The sequence below is a fragment of the Cucumis melo genome, chromosome 1 (assembly GCF_025177605.1).
Source record: "Cucumis melo cultivar AY chromosome 1, USDA_Cmelo_AY_1.0, whole genome shotgun sequence".
Classification (NCBI taxonomy): Eukaryota; Viridiplantae; Streptophyta; class Magnoliopsida; order Cucurbitales; family Cucurbitaceae; genus Cucumis; species Cucumis melo.
Genome location: NC_066857.1, coordinates 18686870 through 18708092, shown reverse-complemented (window position 1 = coordinate 18708092; position 21223 = coordinate 18686870). Strand labels below are relative to the sequence as shown.

At 32.0% G+C, this 21223-nt stretch overlaps 1 protein-coding gene across 1 annotated transcript; it reads right to left on the bottom strand.

Moving 5' to 3' along the window:
- Positions 1-35: 35 nt before the first annotated feature.
- On the bottom strand, positions 36-3119 carry LOC103489588 (ras-related protein Rab7). Its single transcript, XM_008448816.3, has 7 exons — positions 2905-3119; positions 2389-2415; positions 2133-2232; positions 1476-1622; positions 1267-1347; positions 1023-1168; positions 36-393 (listed from the first exon to the last, which is right to left on the bottom strand). The coding sequence occupies exons 1-7, from the start codon at positions 2955-2957 to the stop codon at positions 327-329; spliced, it is 621 nt and encodes a 206-aa protein (XP_008447038.1). The 5' UTR covers positions 2958-3119; the 3' UTR covers positions 36-326.
- Positions 3120-21223: the final 18104 nt, after the last annotated feature.

The following is a 21223-nucleotide window of genomic DNA, read 5'->3' as shown; positions in this document are numbered from 1 at the left end:
AAAATCCTATAAAATAAACAAGAATCACAAAAAAGTTAACTAAAGAGAAGAATTACATAAACTTATGCGACAAACTGATTGTCATCAACAAATGAGACTCAGGTAGAGAGTCAAAACACCAGACGGATACAATGAATATACCTAAGACAGTAAACACAACTTGCAAGACCAAACACAACTGAATTCATAATGACAGGACTCCGAATGGAAAGCCAAAATGTACAAATAGGAACGCATAGAAAGCCCAAGTCTGTACGACCTTTATAAAAGACCTTTTGCTTTACTGGAGAATGAAATAGAATAGGAGGTAATTCAGTGTAATAAACTCAGCAGTCACATCCAGATGATCTTGGCTGATTGTTGCTCCCAACATCAATGGTGTCCGGTAAGTATCTGCAGTACCATGGCAACCGACAATCAATAAAGGTTTTGTGAAAGTTAAAGTTAATAGTCAGGAGTAGAAAACTAACAAAGTATTGATGGTAGGAAGAAGTTTGAAATAAAACAAGTTAGAGAATTTTGAAAAATAGCCATTAGAAAATGCAACCATTTTGGAAGAACTAGATTCGGCATATCTACAACCTCAGGACAAAAACTAACTAATTCCATAGATAAAGGTAAACTATTATTCGTTGTTTCATTCGCTACAGGGCATAGGATGGATTCAGGATCCTGCACCTCTACTATGTGCACCACTGCAACACCAACCTTGGGAACAACAGTAGGTGAAATATCCCCAACCGAAACCTTTATCAAGTCAAGTTGGAACCGTTAAGGTAACTGATAAGTAATTGCTTAGTGACCAACGTGATAATGTAGCTTACAGTTGCTTCATATTTTATTTATGTACATAACAACAAGTAACTAAGAATAGTAACGGGTGGTTCTGAGAGACTTAAAGTTAATTCCTTTTTCAGTTTAACTATATGCGAGGTTGGGGATTCAAACCTATGTTCAAGTTGACGGGCAATTAGTTATATGTTTTGATTCTAAGTAATATTTGGTTTGGCATATGGACTTACATCTCTTCCTCTTCCCCACTCTTGAGGGCATTTTTTGCAATGCATTGGAATGCCTCTTCTACGTTAATGCCTTCTTTGGCAGAAGTTTCAAAGTACGGGATATTTCCTTTTGATGCACACCAAGCTCGAGCCTTTTTCTCTGAAACCTGAAGTATTCAGAAAAACATTAAAAAAAAATCAGCTTACTATCCACTGAACGTAGAAAGAGGGCATGTTACAATACTGAAATTTAGGTAATACTTACAACTCTACTGTTTCCGCCATCAACATCAACTTTATTTCCTAAAACGACAAAAGGAAAATTTTCCGGATCGGAAGGGCTTGCCTGAAGATGGATATGCCAAACCATCAGAAAAAAGTTCAGGGTTTTTTTTAGTCTTTTTAACCTACTAAAATTCTTCTGTAAATGGCTTTCTAGTAACAAGTTTATAATAAACATAGATATAACAGAACCTGGATAAGGAATTCTTCCCGCCAGTTGTTAAGATTGTCAAATGATTTCATTGAATTGACATCATACACCAGAACGCAGCAATCAGCACCTCGATAAAAAGCAACACCAAGACTTTGAAATCGTTCCTGGCCTGCTGTATCCCATATCTGTAAGCCATAAAGTAAAAACTATAATTCTAGCAATTGAGCAATGGAATGGACCAAATCTCTTCATTGCTTGCTAGCTTCATGGTTTTATATTAAATCTCCAGGCAATAAATCCCAGGCTCAGAGGAATGTATGTCACTAAAGAGCATCTAAGTTCCACAATTCAACTGAGTCCTTACATGAGAAGATGCAGCCTCCATGGCCAAGAACTTGCTAATTATAAATGATTAAGATTAAGACACAACAATATTATCATTTTCAAGAGATCATCCAAGAAATTTGTATGCTCAGATGGGTTGATCAAGTTCATAACCCTACAATAAACTAAGCATAAGGAAACTATATGGTTTGAGTTTCGATGCCTGTCAGAAACAACACAAACTAGATCGACATGAATTGCTTAGGCATTATTGTGCACTTTTTTATCACATCCAATCCAAGACAATTCACCTAATTATACTAATGAAAAATTCAGGTGCATAAGCAAATCGAGGTCTCCCAATCACCAACCTGCAAAGTGAAAAGTCTATCTTCAAATTGTACTTCCTTAGTCAAGAAATCAGCTCCAATGGTGGCCTTGTATTGATTACTAAACTTCTTATTCACATATCTGTTTTTCAAAGTTAAAGTAAACCACACAGAGAATAAAGAAATTGTTATTCTATAAAACAGAAGAATTGTTACAAAAAGAGAAACTCTCGAATCACTATCTTCAATGGCAAAAGCTGCACTATAACGTTGTTAATTCAACAATCAAGCAGGATACTGATTCATCAAAGAGGTCTTCCCCACCCTGCAAATTCACGAAGAAAGCTTCAAATTACCATATATCACACATATAGAACAAACTAAACACAAGTTACACAACTAACTGATCCAAACGTGTCAGTTCCCCACATTAGAACCTTCAATAACAGCCTAATTTGTTTGAGTACACTATCAACCAAACAAGACAAAAGTCACTTTCCAAAAAGTATACCAACAGAGCCCAAAAATAGAAAGTAAGTCATAAAGCAAGTGCTCCCAACAAAAATAAGAAGCAAGAAAAAAAAACCCCAATCATCAAACAATCTAAAATCCAAGCACAAATGATCTTCAATCTTAAAACCCCCCATTTGAATACCCTCCAGATCAAAGGGCAGCAAAATTGAGTACCCACAAAAGGGTATCTCCTAAGTTCAGGAAGTAACGATCTGGGTCGATCTGTTGAGTATTAAAGAGGAATCCGAACAACCCCAAAAGCAAAATTCTAAAAGAGAAAAAGAAGACAATAAATTCTCACCCGCTATCCCCAAGGATGATGACCTTCAAGAGGGTCCTTCTGCGGGAAGGCATGGTTAAGAGAAAGAGGTGAATTCAAATCGGTTGAAAATCGAGAGAGAGAGAGAATCGATGAAGAAGAGAGGTTTCTGGTCTCTCTCCCTCTGATCAAAAGACGAAGCCAAGCTGGAGTGATCTGTGAATGGGAAAACTATGAATATTTCCAATTCAATTTGTCCATTCTTTTTATTTTACTCTAATTATTTATTTAGTCCTTCCACTTTTATTATTATGTTCATTTGGTGTTTTAACTTTTAAAATTATCTTATAAGTCCTCCAACATTTGAAAATAAATGTATTTAATGAAAATAAGTTTGTATTTCTTTTATAAAGAAACAATTAAGCAAATTAAGGTATTTAATAAATTCCTAAATTTTCTAATTCTCTACTTTGACCTATTTGATTTTTCTAAAAAAAATTACATATATAACAAACACAAAATTGAAAATTCTATGTTAGTCATAAAAATTTGATTTTATCTCTTAAAATAATTTTAAATGAAAATAATTTTAAATGAAAAGCTTTAACATATATACATTCAGGTCCTTTTATTTAAATATAGTAAATAAGGAAAATATTTAGATATATATGGTTGTTTTGAAAATATTTATTATAATATTGTAGTTTTCAAAAGTTGGGTGTTGAACACACGACCTATATTTTAAAAAAAAAACAAACATGTCCCGCCATCAATACACGTAATATATTTGGTAATGTGATTTGCTACACGATCGTTTACATTTGTCTACGCGATCGTTTAGATTTTGCTACCTCAAATCTAAATCATTTTTTTTTCAAAATTTAGTATACGATCGTTTAGATTTGGGGTTCCAAATCTAAATTTTTTTTCAAAATTTGGTATAGAATCGTTTAGATTTTGCTACGTGATCGTTTAGATTTGGCTATTTTTTTTCTTCAATATTCTTTATACATAATCTTTTAATTTTGATTACTCTAATGTCTAACCAATTTTTTCAAAATTATTTATACACCATTTGCTAAAAAAGAAAATAAGACACAATTCTAAAATCTTTTTTTTCAAAATTTGGTATACGATCGAGCCAAATCTAAACGATTTTTTTTTTCAAATTTTGGTAGAAACGATTTTTTCCCATATTTAAAAACAAAACAAAAAAAGGTCTGGTCTTCGAAGACCAGAACTACGTTCAAAAAAAAGAATCTGAATCTCACGTTTGCTTCTTCCTTGCGTCTCTGCCTTCTTCTGCTTGCATGAATGGTCTTTCACGACCATTTCATCAAAAATACTACCATGATCATTTTTCTTTATTTAAATCTCCTTCCAATTTTCTTCTTCCCCACATATTTTCTCATCTCTTTCAGATCTTCTTCTTTCCCACATATTTTCTTTTCTTTCTTTCGGTGAATTAACCACTACTTATCTTCTTCTTTTTCTTTCGAACGAAGAACGAGATCTCCCTCATCGATGACAGTGTATGTTTTTCTTTAATTTTATTATCGTTATTATTTTAATTATTGTTAGATTTTGTTAAAGGGAATGGTTATAGATTTATGTTTAATTAATTTTTGTTAGTTTTGTTGTTAAATAATTAAAGATAATTTTATTATTATTGTTTTAATTGTTGTTCGATTTTGTTAAGTCTAACGGGTAGATTTATGTTTAATTAATTAAGCATGATTTTGTTAAATTTTATTAGTTTTATTAAATATAATTTTCTTAGATTTTGTTGTTAAATAATTAAAGATAATTTTGTTATTATTATTTTAATTGTTGTTACAATTTGTTAAATTAAAAAGGTTTAGATTTATATTTAATTAATTAAGCTTTGTTAAATTTTATTAGTTATGTTAAACATTAAATTTGGTTAATTTTTTGGTTAAATAATTAAAGATAATTTTGTTATAATTATTTTAATTTTTGTTAGATTTTGTTAAATTTAAGGGATTTAGATTTATGTTTAATTATTAAGTATAATTTTGTAAAACATAATTATATTAGATTTTGTTGTTAAATAATTAAAGATAATTTTGTTGTTTTATATTTTTATAATATATTGTTCGTTTTTTTCTTTTCTTAGAAAATGGTGGACAAAATTTTGGGATTTATGTTGTTTATGAATGATAATATGATTGATGGTATTGATGGAATCGATTATGACCAACCAGCTTGTGGAGGTTTTACCATAAGTGTGAACAGTGGAATTGTCTTTGAACAATTTATTGAAATTGTAGGATCATCAGTTGGTATAGATATACACATAAATGATATAGAAATTATATATAGACATCCAAATCTAACTCCCTCGGGACTAATAAGGTTTATGTCATTCCCTATACCAAATGAACAAGCAATGAAAACTATGTTTTCAATTGCAATGCCAATCCCAAACATGGTGCATCTATATGTCAATGTGAGTAGAGTGGATTTGGATATAAACCTAAATTCAGAACCTTTTGGTCAGCTCGAAGATCGAACTCAAGTTATTGTCCCTGACTCTAAACTAGTTGCATCGTCGGTATATGACGATGAAGAAATGGTGGCCAATGATGAATATATGGACTTTCGAAAAGAAACAGATGATGAGTTTGAAGAGTTTGACTTTGATGGTCGTGAACATGAATTACCATCAAATACACTCACTCAGATAGATATGGATGTAATAGATAGTATTCGTGAACACGACCCAATTGTAGCCCCTGTGGTTGTTGACAATTCAGAACTGTATAAGGAAATGATATGTCAAGATAAAGAAACACTTCAACATATGGTAAAATATTTTGCCATTAAGAATCATGCACCATATGAGGTAGTGGAATGAACACCGACTATCTGGACAATTCAATGTAAGAAGTGGGCAAAAGGGTGCACGTGGAGGCCTCGTGCATCGAAGAAAAAAGCACATGGTATGTTTGCAATTACTAAATTACCTGAGCAACACACATGTTTTTATTTCGAACTCAGTCAGAGTCATGTACAATTGAATTCTTAAATGATGGCCCAAGAGTTTTGTGATGCTGTAAAAGAAAAACCATCAATCAGCATCGCACAACTACAGTCCGACATGAAAAAAAAATTTGGATATCATGTTCCTTATCACAGAGCATGGGATGGTAAAAGAAAAGCGGTGGTGAAAGTGTTCGGCGACTGGGACGAATCATATAAACTTTTGTCCTAGTGGTTGTGTATTTTGGGCATTTGATCCTTGTATAGAAGCCTTCAATCGATGTCGGCTGGTTATTCAGATAGATGGCACTCACTTATATGGTAAATATCGAGGCAAGTTGCTAATAGCCACATCTGTCGACTCAAACGGACATTTTCTCCCACTTGCGTTTGCCATTGTAGATGAGGAGTCTGCAGATTCTTGGGGGTGGTTTTTGCAACACCTCAAAAAAGTTATATTCCATGATGAGGTATGTTTAGTTTCAGATCGACATGCTGTCATTATATCAACCGTAAACAATCCAACAAATGGATAGACAGAACCTCAGTGTCACCATAGGTTCTGTTTGTGTCATATTGTCAGCAACTTCAATAAAAAGGTTAAGTTTAATACATTGAAAAATTATGTATATTGTGTTGGATGTCAATTCCAAATTCGAAAATTTAATAAAGCAATTGAAGACATCAGACAAATTAATAACAACTGTTTGAGCTTTTTTGACGACATTGATATTGAGCAATGGACTCAAGCACATAACGACGAATTTAGGTATGGATGGATGACGACAAATCTATCAGAGTGCATGAATGTAGTCCTAAAAGAAGCTCGAATGTTTCCAATAAATTCTCTTGCTCAAGCAACTTTCTATAAATGTGTCGATTATTTTGAGAAAAGAAAAGAAGAAATCAGAGTTTCATTGGAACGTCGAGATAAATACACCCAGTAATAATTTATAACATGCAATTAGTTTTGAATAAGTCTACGGTACTAAGTGAAGTCATTTTGCAGGTACGCACTTGATAAAATCTGGAAATGGGCTGTAAGATCTAGTAAACATGAGGTGCAATCATATAATCGACATGAAGGCGTATTTCATGTGAAAACCGGATGCCATAGCCTTAATGCGAAAGGAGAAAATATTCAAATATTAAGGTTGAATGCTTCAGAAGGATACTGTTCATGTAATAAATGACAAGCTTTTAGCATACCATGTTCGCATTTTATGGCGGTTTGTTCGCGATTTAACATGAACTACGAAGATTTCATTGAGGACTACTACAAACTTTCAACGTATGTTTCATGTTACTCTCCTCAGTTTCAGCCAGTACCACATGAAGATTACTGGATCACACCTGTTATGCCCGTCTTACATCTTGACCCACATTGTTGAGAAAACCCTGTCGACCGAAGAGTTCACGATATTATAATGAGATGGATTGGAGGGAACCGAGTTCTCAAGTACAATATTGAGAGAGAGAGAATGTCTTGGGTTCAACCCAAGACATTGGAGAGAGAGACTAAGACTACCACATTCTTCTAAATATTTTCAAAACTACAATATATCAATAATTATTTTCCAAAACTACAATATTTATTCAAATTTTCCATATATACAAATATAATAAAATATCGTACTCAAGATAGATTATTACTTTTTAGTACTATTCTAAGAAGCGATCAAATCTTCGAAAAAAAAATATATCATATCAAGTAAACTCGTTTTGGCCTCAAATATTAGCCCACTAGTACTTTTGTATTTAAAATTTCAAAAAAAATGATTCTAAATTTCTAGATTTGTTTCGCTGTATCTCTAAACTTTGGATGTATGTATTTTAGTAATTTATAATTGTGTTAAAAATCACTTTTTTGATTTTTTTTTTTTTTTAATTATTTAGTTACTAAACAAAGTGTTGAATAAGTTTTCTGTACGTCTCTCTAAAAAACAAAGAAATAAAAATATAGTATGTCTAGTTAACTGCCAATTTCGTGTCTAAAACGCTTTTAACAAATTCAAAATTTTTAAAAGAAAATAACAACAATTGATCATAAAACTAATAAATTAAAAATTCAAGAACAAAAATTACTATTTTAAAAATTGGTCTTTTAAAAAATATAACAAAAGGGCAAAATATTTAGAACAATTTCGAACACGGAAAAAGCTCACACGCCCACAATGGAAAATACTTAATATATTTGGTACACGATCATTTAAATTTGAAACGATTTATTTTTTCAATTCTATTGTTTAATTTGTTTCTACGATCGTTTAGATTTGGTTACACGATTGTTTAGATTTGGTCAAGATTTGATCGTTTAGATTGGCTACACGATCGTTTAGATTTGGTCGAGATTTGATCGTTTAGATTGGCTACACGATCGTTTAGCTAAATGAATTTTTTCAAGATTCTTTTGGTATTTGTTTAGATTTATTTAGAGGATCGTTTATTTTTTCAAGATTCTTGTACATGATCGTTTAGATTTGGCTAAATGATTTTTTTTAATTCTTTTAGTACATGATCGTTTTAGGTACACGATCGTTTTATTTTTTTTATATGACCGTTTAGATTTGACTACTTCAATCTAAACGATTTTTTTGAAGATTCTTTATACATGAACTTTTAGATTTGGTTGCCCTAATCTAAACGACTTAAAATAAAGAAAGGAAAGAATAAAGATGATGAAAAGAAATTGCACCGAAAAAAAAAAAAGAAAAGAAAAAGGAAGAAAGACGATAGAAAAAAATCGCAACAAAGAGAAGAAGAAAGAAAAACGGACAAACCTGAAATATTTAAAAACTACTAACTTTTTTGTTATAAATATTTTAATAATTTGTTTTATTTATGAAAATTTCCTTTTGAAAATTCAACTATGAAATATGCATAAATTTTAATTTAATCAATATTTTAAATTTATATGCTTATAATTTTTTTTTGGCTACCTTTTAAAAAAATCAATATTCCAGCCCAATTTCAAAAAATAGAAAATTCAAAAAACAAAGAGGACTTGTCTTTTAAAAGATACGGGACATAATACATAATTTTAAAAAAAATTGGGACATAAATTGATCATTTCGAAATATATACCATTATAGATATATTTTGAGAAAAAAAATATAATTTTCAAAAATAAAAACTAGAAGATACGGTCATTGACATAATGATTTTTATCTAGATTGTATATATTATTTTAGGAAAATCTTCATAAACATAACAAATCGTTAAAATATTTACCGTTCTCGCAACAAACTGCAAAAAAACATGATACCGGTAAATATTTTTTAATTTCTAGACTTTTTTTTTATTTTGCGGTTGTGACATTCTTTCCAAATTTCTTCGACTTCAATTTAAAGTCGATTATTCTTTTAAAATAATTGATTCTTCTATTTAAATCTCTTACTTCATCTTTACCACTTTTAGACAAGATTCTTTGAAGCTACTTCATATTTCTCATATTCAAAAATATCAAGATCATTTACATATAACTATGACATGATCTAAACGATTGTTTGCCATTATCACACGAACGTTTACCATGGTTAATGAGATCGCTTTAGATTTGAAGTCATTTTTCCATCGTTTAAAAAGAACTACATGCACGATCATGTGGAATATAATCTAAATGATCGTTTACCATAAAAACACGATCGTTTAGTATGGTCAACATGATCGTTTAGATTTGAAGTTCTTTTTCCATCGTTTAAAAAGAACTACATGATCGTGTGGATATGATATAAACGATCACTTACAATAGCACGATCGTTTAGATTTGAAGCTTTTTTTCCATCATTTAAAAAGAATTAAAGGATCGTGTGGATATGATCTAAATGATCGCTTACCCTAGCAACACGATCATTTAAATTTAAAGCTTTTTTTTTTCCATCTTTTAAAAGAACCACATGATCATGTGGATATGATCTAAATGATTGCTTAACATAGCAACATGATCATTTATATTTGAAGCTCTTTTCTTATCGTTTAAAAAAGAACTACACAATCAGGTGGATAGGATCTAAATAATCGTTTAGCATGATCAACATGATCATTTAGATTTGAAGCTTTTTTTCCATTGTTAAAAAAAACTACACGATCGTGTTGATACTACCTACACGACCATGTATCATTATCTACACGATCGTGTATCATGATCGTTTAGAAGATGATTACATGTGCGCGTATGATCGATTAATCTCGTGCATTGACTGAAGCATTTTTTGTTTTTTTCATTGTGGGCCTGTGAGATTTTTTCATTTTTAGAATTGATCTACGATGTAAATATTTTAACCGTTTGTTATATTTTTTAAAAGACCTCATTATTTTATGGGTATAGACAATAATAAATATATAGAATTTATATAGGACATAAAATAGTATCATAACTTTTTTTTCTTTTCAAGGACCTGGTCTTTTTGTTTCACTAGAAGGTTTAATGTTACTAGAGATTTTGTCTCATTTATATAACTATGGATGCCATTATTTTTAATTAATATAGGAATTTATTAATATTCTTAATCATTTTTTAACTGAGGCGAGTGTTTAATAGTTATTCTCGCTAATTTCTATGAAAAATTCCAAGTACTACTCTTGGTAATTCTCGTTGGCCAACCTCTGACAATCATCTTCGTTGATTGTATCAGCCAATATCTAACCACCGTCTTAAGCAATTGTTGTTGATTATCCTCCAACCATCGCGTTTGATATGACCATCAATGACCAATTTTCGTCAACTGTTTTGTCACAACTACTTCTAGTAATCTCTAACGATCACTTTCGGACAATCGTTGCCATCCAAACTTTGGGTGACCATTTTTGTGGTTGATGCAAGTTAACAACCGACCGCTATTGACCATCGTCGACAAACCTTTGGTCATCGTTTTCTAACTACTATTTTTCTTCGACCACTAACAATTAACTTTCGTTTACTATTTTTCGACAATCGCTATCGACCATCCTTTAGCAATCACTTTAATTTCAACAACCATCGTCAACCAACTTTCGGTGAACATTTTTTATGTTTGCCACCTGCGAATTCTTAGAGACCGCCATTAGCAACCTTTTGTCACTGTTTTTTGATGAACTCTTTCCAACAACCATTACTGACCAACTTTCACTGGCATTCTAATTCGATGATTGTTTTCTGGTGGTTGTCTTTAGCCAACTTTTTGTCACTGTATTATGGTGATTATCTTCGGCTAACCTTCGTAACAATTTTTTAGTGACTATCATTAGTCAACTTTCCTTTACCATTTTTTGGTGATCATTGCATGTCATCTCCAACCATTGTCTTTGACGATCACTAATAGTCAACTTCCAATAATCGATGTCGGCCAATCTCGGTCATCATTTTCTAGCAATCGCCACCAACCACCTTCGACCACTGTTTCTTGTAACTATTTCATGCGACCACTGGTTCCCTGCATCTAATAACCATTTTCTAGTGTCAGCCATTGGCCACCTTTGACTATTATCCCTAATGACTGTCGACCAACTCAAATCATCACCTTCACGTACATTTCTTTTTATTGTATTTAAAACTAATGAAAACATTTTTAGTATATATGACAAATGAAACAAACTGTTACCTAAAAAAGCTTTTGAAAAAATGTGTTTTATTTTAAGGAGTTTTTTAGAAGAATGTTTAAATGAAAATGCATTTAAAAAAAAATCTCAAATCATTCCCAACAAGCCCTAAGATTTAAGTTATCTCATATGGAGGTATGAGAATGTATTTATAGAAGAGGTTGACTTTGGTCTTCTTCTGTTCCCTTTTAGAATTTAGTTATTTTTATAATGTGATTAGACAATATGTAGTTTCATTAAGAGGTGTATTTGAACACATATGATTATTGAACTCCTTAGCCTTTGAGGATAAGGATAAATCGACGTGGGTTGGTTTAAAGACCTAACTCAAGCCCATTTGGTGATTAGGCTTCTCAGCCTCAGAGGATGAGGATGAGTCAAAGGATGGGTTGGTCCAAATGACTCATACCCCTGTGTGGTGATTTGGTTCCTTGGCTCGTTTAAGGGTTTAGAGGTGGTCACCTGAGCCCCCAAGGTCGAAGGAGAACTATGCATGAAGGTCTAACTTCTCTTCATTAACCTATCTCATGATACTGTTTGGGTCATGTTTCTATTTCTTTTTCCTTTATTTATTTACATTATTTTTTTTTGTCCAAAATTACCTATAACATTGGTTATTATTCCCATGTTAGCTTTTTAGGTTTGACTAGTCACATGTCTAAGCTAGTTTTTTTCACAAAAATTGGAAGCATATTTATTCTAGTTTGTGTTCCTTCAGTGATCTTGTCTGTTGACTTACTAAGGTTGAGCTTTTCACTAATGTCCATATACGATGCTCACATATTAACTAATCAAATTATTGTGCTTTGTGTTCTAAAACTCGTGCTTTGTGAAATATGTTAAATGTATTATTCAAAAAAGTTTTATTGAAGTATTTTTCAATAAAGTGATTAAATAAGAGATTCATTCAATAAAGTATTATTGAATAAGAGATTTACTCAAAATACAATAAACTAAAGTTCATAGACTATAGTAGGAGTACTTGAACTTTAATTTTGTGATATAAATGTGGATTGATTTCAAGTAGATAGTCTAAATGGCCTATATATAGTATAGGAATGAGATTGGACGTCTTCTTCTAGTGACACCATGGATGTAACCCGCTTTATAATTAGTACAAGCGAAGTGATACCTTGTGTAGAGACATGTGAGTGAAGACGTCCTATACATAATAATTTGCATAATACCGGATCATGAAACAATCATTTTTACATTATAACATCGTTTATTGTTTAAAACTAACTATTTTAACTTTGATGACCTAGATAACTTGACCTTATTTTTGAGCTAACCATGAATTCTTGTTTACTTGAGATTATCCTTAGATTTGCGTAGGTGAGAACAATTCATCAGCACTGGCTCAATAGACCTCCTATTTCAGGGATAAGATTGGTTAAATAGGTAGAAACATAAGGTGCAAGATGGAACTCACTCTTACCTACTTCTAGAGATAGCAGAGAGATTGTTCCCTTAAAGGCTGACTTCATGTCTTAAACAAAGGGTTCTCACCCTCTCATTGGCCCAAGAAGGAAGATGTTTATTGGCCAATTGTTCATTATAGGATCATTGGGCTTAAAGAACAAAATGTAATCTTAGGGGTACAAAGATATATTGACCTAGCAAAAATTATGAACAATATATGAATGGTTGACTTACTAATTATGGTTATATCAGGTGGATATAAATCTATCTACAGTGGGAAGATGGTGGTTATAGGCTATAGTGAACAGTCCTATTAGTTAACGAAGGCTGATTAAGTAGGTTGAAAGAGTTTAACTAGTTAATCTCGTATTGTTCGAGCTTATGATCTATAAGCCCATTCGATCCATCTACTAGCTCATTACAAAATTCAACTGAGAACAATGTAATCGAGAAATTTGAATCGTTTGAATTGATTAAGAGAGTAAATCTTTAATAATATTCGACGTGGTTAACGATTACAAATGAGAGAGAAATGATATTTAAATAAGCTTTCAATGCCAAAAATTAAAATAGGGATTCGAATTAGGTCAATCAAATTGATCGGGATTCGTGGCAGAAAATAATAATATAATATATTATTAATTAATTAATTTAATTAATTAATTATTCTTTTATTATTATTTAATTGAAACAATTGCAAATTAATTAATTAGATTAATTGATGGAAAATTGTTATGGATAGCACAGACAATGAAACTACTTACAAAATATAGTAAAACATTTAAATATGTTATGGATGGTTTGATGAATTTTGCTATATTTTGTGAATAGTTCAATGTTTTACTATTTTTAAAAATGTCTCTTAATTAATAATGAAATTATAATTAATTAAACAAATTTTAAAAACCTTGTTTTTCTTTTTCCAAATTTGAAAAACTTTTTCAAAAAGTCAAATTTGTTGACTTTAGTAGGTGAGATTCTCCGACATTTGGTGGAATAATGAATGAACTACTTATCTTCAATCCACAAATCTCACTTATTTGTAAGTGCTAATTGTTTATGCAAATATCTTTACAGGTAAGTTGGCTATATAAACACAAGTTTTGATAGGGATTAAAACTTGATGAACATGAGGATTTTGTTGAAAAATCACTTTGGTTCATATCTTCTTTTCTACTCAAATTCTCTTCAAATTAATCATTTATTTGATCTTGCAGTCAAGTTCTATGTCCAGAGGATAGTGGATAAGACTTTGGTAGTGATCCTTGCAAGTTCGAGATTGATTACAACAACAAATTTGTGATCAATTTAAACTACTAAAAGGTTAGTATTCTAAACTATGTTTTTTTGAACTTTTTAGTATCATGTTTAATCCTTAAAATTGGTGTAAGTAGGATGATGTTCGAAATTGCTTCCTCTGCATGATCTTACTCATACCCTCTTTCAGAAACTTGTAAGATCGATGTGTTGTTACTTTTTTGGATGATATTTTAGGCCCTAAAGTTGCCTTAACAACATTCTAGGGTGGTTTCTAGAATAACCTAGAGATGACTAGTGGCACCCTCTCATTGATATTGAGTTTTGGGTTCCTCCATTTTCATTGAGTATGGAATCTTGTTATGAAGATGAAATTGATTTCTTTAAGATTATAAACTTCTTTTCCAAAAATGACAAACCTTTTTTTCATTAGTGGTATGATAAGCAAATGCCTTTGTCTAAAATTTTCTCTAAAAAAGGTGATAATATAAATTTTTTAGAGATTACGTGCACCTTACAGAGAAAGATATGTTGGGTTTTATGTCCTAAAACTCGTAGATAATAAATATAATCCATTGACCGTTATTGGTAAAGTGTTTTATTATTATAATTTCAATAAGTGTTATTGATTATATTATTAGTTTTGTCTTAATAACCTAAATCCAATAAACTAACATCCTAAGTTGTTTGGTGAGTCTTGAACAGTATGTAGATACATACGGGGATCAATGTTCAAGATTAGCTTAAAGGGTCTATAGTATAAAGTTAAGGTTGGATACCTTATTCTGTTAACACTATGGATAAAACTCACTTTGTATTTCATAGAAACACATTGATCCAATGCGTTCATGTATGCAACATGCGAGTGAGGGTATCCTATGCAAACTATGAGTTTTCATAAGACTAGACTACGAAATAGTAATCACTAGATGTAACTCCGTTAACTAGTTGGGTTTCTATTTCATTAGAATGACCTAAGTAACTTAGTCTTAATCCTGAGTGTATTATGAACTCCTGTTTGCGAGGGATTGTCCTTTGATTTGTACGAGTGAGAGTGGCCAGATTGTCGACTCAATATGCTTATCATTTTGGGGACAAGACCGAGTTGGGAGCTGGGAACATAATAACACAAGATGAAATTCACTCCTTCCCACCTTTAGGGTAAGTAGATAAGTGTTCCCTTAAATGGTGTCTCCGGGACTTGAACAAAGGGCTCTACCCTCTCTATGGCACGAGAGGGTTTTCTGTTTAGTGGTTGGACCATAAACAGGTTGTTCATTAGAGGAGCATTGGTATTTAAGGACTAGAAGTAACCTAGGGGTAAAACGGTAATTTGACCCAGCTGGTTTTACGAATACTTGTGAATGACTAACTTACTGGTATTGATCTATATTCGTGCACACAGAAATATATCTACAGTGAGAAGAGTTCAGCTGTGAGTCTTTAGTGGAGTGTACACACAGTTAACGAATATTGATTAATGTGGTTAATGAGTTTAGTTAATTAATCTCATATCGTTGTAGCTTCTGATCTGTAGGTCCATTAGGTCTCCTTCCTAGCTCATAAAGAGTAATGAGATTTATTTATATTGGTTGTAATTTGAAAAGTTCAAATTTACTTTAGGAATTAATATAATGTATATTGATACATTATAATATAAAGTTTATATTTTATTTAGACTTTATTATATAAATTTAATTTTGGATATGATTCAAAATTAAATTACGAGAGAATAAAATATTTGAATGAGTTCAAATATTAGTTTAATGTGAATTGGATTCATATTAAAACTATAGGTTAAAATTTAATGTGTATGTGATACATATTAAAATTATAGGTTATGAGAGAAATTTATAATTGAATATGATTCAAATTTTGGATTAAATTAAATATAAGATATTTAATTTAGAAATTAATTAATTGGAGAATTAATTAATAGTTTAGCTTAATTTGATTTAATGAAATTAATTAAATTAAAACTATAGGTTATGCGAGAGATATTCATCTAAATATGATTTAAATGAAAATATTAATTAAATATAATTTAATTAATTATTAAATTAAATTAATTAATTAATTTAATATATATTAATTTATTTATTAAATTAATAGGGAATGTGGGTGGTTTTACCACGTTCCCATTTATTTTCTCAACTTCTCATTTATTCTGTCTGAAAAAGAGGGAATTTTTGCGTAACAAAATAGAAGGTGATTCTGCCAATACAAAGTTTTTTTTTTCTCCTGTTCTCTCTAAAAAAAACATTTCTCTGTAAAGAGAAATTCCCTTAATCCAATTTGGTTCCCACAAACAACCTCAATTAGAGAATAGGAAAGTTTCCAAGTGGTGGTGTCTCAAATTGGTGTTTGGTAGATTCAGAGTCGTCAACGAGCGTAAGTTCTTCTTCTCTGTATTTTTCTTGAAATCAGGCTTAGCCATAGAATTTTGTAATTTAATTTGCCAATGTATTGGTTTTTTTTTTGTTCCAATTAAATTGAGTTATGGTCTCTGTTAATTCTTCCGCTGTATAAAGGGCTTTTTATCCCTTCAAGATATATATTGATATCCAAGAGATACTGATATGCCAAGCAGTGACTTCTTTTGAGCTTTAAATTTTCTCCCGAACGAAGGAAAATAAGTTGGGATTTGTTAGAAAAGGATGAATAACATGTCACTTAAGTTTAATTCTTATACACATTTAGCACAAATTGGGCATATATAATGGAACATATGTCAGGTCATGGTGGGTGTAAATATATGGATTCATAATAAAAACAAACATTTGGCAATCCAGTAATGGTAGAAAGGGAGTGTGTCAAACACATGCTACTGACATGTAAAATTTGGCAAAGGTTGGCCTTGATCTCTACTTGAGTCGTCTTCGACTTATGTGTTTAGGATTGACCTATATAAGTCAACCCCAACCCCAACTCTATGGTTGATTTAAAATCTATCTAATGACACTACTACAAAACTGGGTTTACTTCACGCTTATATAATTGATATATTTGACAATTTTAAACCAACCATAAAGAAATGTAAAGAATAAGAAAAAGTGAAAAAAAACCCATAATTTTTATTTTTTTTGTTTTAAATACTTGACAGGTTAAAAGTGTAAGATTAATTTTAATTACTTGACATTTAAAAAATGTCGAGCAATATATATTTTTCAATATTTCGATTAAAATTTTCCCTCTCTTAATTTTACTTTTCCAAATTTTGTAAAAACAATTAAACCCTAACTTTTCCCCTACCAATTTCTCTTCTCAATCGCAAGCCATCTCCTTCTGCTTGATCGTCAAGCCTTCATCTCCTTCCGTATGCTCGATCGCAAGCCACCGCAACAAGTTCGTCCGCCACCGCCACTAAAGATATTGTGTTCGTTCGTCGTTGAAGATTTGGTGTGTTTGTCCACCGTCATTTAGAACAGGTTCGTCTGTCGCTGTCGTCGAAGACGTTGTGTTCATCTGTCACCGTCGCTAAAGACGTTGTCTTCGTCCGCCGCTAAAGGTTCGTCCGCTGTTATGTTCGTCTGCTGCTGAAGATGTTGTGTTCATCCGTCACAACAGATTACTCCACGACGCAAGCTACAGACCTTCTTGCTCCACCAACAGGTTACTCCACGACCCAAGCTGTAGACCTTCTTGTTCGTCCGTCGCTGAAGGTTCGTTCGCTGTTGTGTTCGTCCGCTGCTGAAGATGTTGTGTTCGTCCGTCACAACCAGTTCAGCCTCCCCCTCACCAGTTCGATAAGTCTGTTTCTCTTGCTGTTGTGCCTAATGGGAATGCCTCCGTTTTTGGGTTCTTCAGAAATGTGTCTCTAAAGTGCAGAATGGTAATTCTCATGATGCGATGTCATGTTCTAGAAAATGAGTTTCTGCTTTGAGTTTTGTTTTTTGTTGCTTCTTTTTTAAATTTAATGTTGGGACACTGGGGATTCAGGAAATAGATACGAGAATGGGTATCTTTTTTTTTTTTTTTTTCCTGTTTTTGCTGATAGTGGTAGAGAAAAATCTATCTTTGGAAATTGATGAGTTCGAACTTTATGGAATTCCATGGTTTTATTCGGTGTGGCTACAGGGGATTTGGTAATTGGTTTAGCCCTATTGCTTGATGTGAAATTAGATCAAGATTCTCATGGAATAGTAGTGTTGTTCTCATTCTTTTTTCTTTTGTTGTTGCCATTATTGCTAATCAGAGGAGACGTTTGTGAGTGATAGTTCTTATCTCTCTAGTATCTAGTGAATTTCCTCTACCATATCTTGTTCTTCTGTATTTGATTCTTTTTTCTTTTTTGAAAATTTCTGTATTGATACTCTAAATTGGTTTTCTCGTTAAATTTGATGGAAATTCTCTTTTGTTTAAGCTCCACGTTACCTTGTGCTTGTTTGGGAATTTGAGGGGAAGAAGAGAACAAGAAACTGAAGAAAATTCCACCAACAGGTTATGTTGCTTCTGTCCTTCATCTAATAGAGAATTTCTTGAAATTGTGGTGAATAGGGAATTTGATGAAGAACCCAATTATTCTAAGCTTATTTCTTTATTTGAGGGTTTTATTGGATCAAATCCTGTTTTACGATCCATAAAAACTGATAGTGCACAGAAAGTAATAAAATTGCCCAAGATTTTTCGTCAAATATTCTATTGAATAAATCTTTTCTTCATTTTATTTGCTAGATTATTAGTCAAGTTGGACTAAAGCATGGGAGGTTGAACATTGGAGAAGACGACGATGGAACCATTAAATGCGAGTACTATGTGATGGAACCATGCATTGGATGCGGGTGTAGTCAATTTAAGTCAGATGAAGTGCAAATGGAGCTATAACTGATTTTTTGGGTGGTCACATGTGCTTATGGTGATTAGCTAAGTTTTTTTCTTTTTTTTTTTTTGTTAGATAGACATATATATTTATTGGTTTTAGGTGAATCAGTGAAAGACAAGTACACCTTTAGACTAAACATATATTTTGTTTATATTGACATAGATGGAATATTTAGGATATTGTTAGAAAAGTTTGGACTGCACATATATATGTTATAATTAAGTATCTAATGACCAACGCCTATATATGTATGGTTCATTAATATATATATATATATATATATATATATATATATGCAATTTCTTTTATGGAAAGTTTTAGTTGATTTCAAATTTTCAATTGATGTGTATTTAAACATTGTTGGACTCCAAAACAGGTGAATGATAAAATATATGGATATTTTAAAATATATATTTTTTTATTTGAACAAATCTTATATACTTGATTCCTCTAAATTGTCAAGTATAATTTCACTTGACGTGTAAAACCTACAAAAATAAAATCTCCTTATTCTTGACACTGGGTTAGTTGACGCATAAAAACTGTCAAGTATAATTATATACTTGACGCTTTTTCAATGCTAAGTATTATTATACTTGACACTTAGAAACTGTCAAGTAAACCTCCCTTATTCTTGACACTAGATTAGTTAACACATTAAAAAGCGTCAAGTAAACCAATACTTGACAGTTAAAAAGTGTCAAGTAAACCCAATTTTGTAGTAGTGTGACTTGTTTTTAACTACATAGTGTGTAACCTTTAAAAGAAGATTCGTGAGTCACCTTTGTCTAAGCCTTGGCCATTTTAGGTTCGATCTTAATCTTCTACACTTGATTTTGACACGAGACACTTAAAACTGACCACTGGTTTGCTTATTACTTCTTTCATCATTTTTTGGGTGAGGTTGACTCGACTGATTTGTCTTTTTAGCCCGTATCATTTTTCAATTTGGAAATCATTTTATGAAATTCATTTGATGTTTTTTTTCCAAATCTTGAACGAATTTGCTTCCTTTTTAAGAGGGAGACGTGTCCCCTATAACTTATTTTTGTTTGACAGGAAAATATATCCTTTGTAAACCTGTTTTTTATTTAATAAAAGCATATTCCCGTGTAACTTGCCGTTTGTTTGATTTTGAGTTATTCCTTATTGGTGCACGTGGTGGTCTTGCTCGAAGGCGCCTTCATTTCTATTTCTATTCTAGTCCTTCTTGCACATATTTTTATTTAGTATGCTAGGCTTAATAACAGAGTGCTTTCTTCTCCACCTACAATATTAATTGTCGATGCCGAAATCTAGATAGAGAAATACAATTCACCTTTACATGTCAAAATATCTTGAAAGAAAAAAACATGCAGAAGAGAAGACCATGCTGGCAGACACTACGATTTTAAGTTAAAGAGAAAAAATCCAAACCGTAGGAAGTTTGACGATAAAATTTAAGGATGAATTTACAAAGGAGAGGTTAATTTTGGTATTCTCTTGTTTTGTTTTGTAATCTAGTTATCTCATAATTGCAAATTATTATCTACTCCATTCTCTCCATCTTGTTAGTGTTATTGTTTTACTAACATGTACGTAAAAATATTTCTTTGGAAGCACTTTAACTAGATTTTAACAGCAAACATTAACCTGAAACGCAGAAAAGTTCCAACATCTTAGTGTTGTGAATTGTGATCGTGAATTTAAATCTGAATCTCATCCTTTATTCAGTTGTAAGAGAGTGGCTAGAGTTTGGGAGATGATTTTACCTCACTTTTTGAGGAGGATGGACACGTCTCAGTCTGCCCTATATTGTCTCGTGGCTGAAAATTTTGATGAGATGATTTTTTCTTTTACATTTTGGGATTATTTGCTGGGCTCTTTGGGAGGGATCTCGGAACAAGGAAAGAGTGGGCATGCCTTTGTGGGGGTGTCTCGCAGATCCCTTGGTGGAAGCCTCCAGTATCTGGTTGGCTGAACTTGAATGTTGATGTGGTTCGGTGATTGCTTGAGGTTGCTTGCTGGGAATTTGTTTGCGGAAGCTAGTGAGAATTAGATGCGAAAGTTGTTGTGAAGAAATTCTCCTCCACCAGCAGCTACAGCTTTACGTCTTTCCTCCTTTTGGTGTCCTCAACTTTGAGTTTAATATGACTCGAATTAAAATGGTGGGTCTTGGTTATCCGCGTAATACATGTTATGGGCCAGGCTCATATTGTTAAAGCCCACTCCTTTGGTTGAAAAAAAGAGGCCCAGCCCATATTCTAAGTTCTCCTTCTTTTCCAACCAAACCAAAAGATT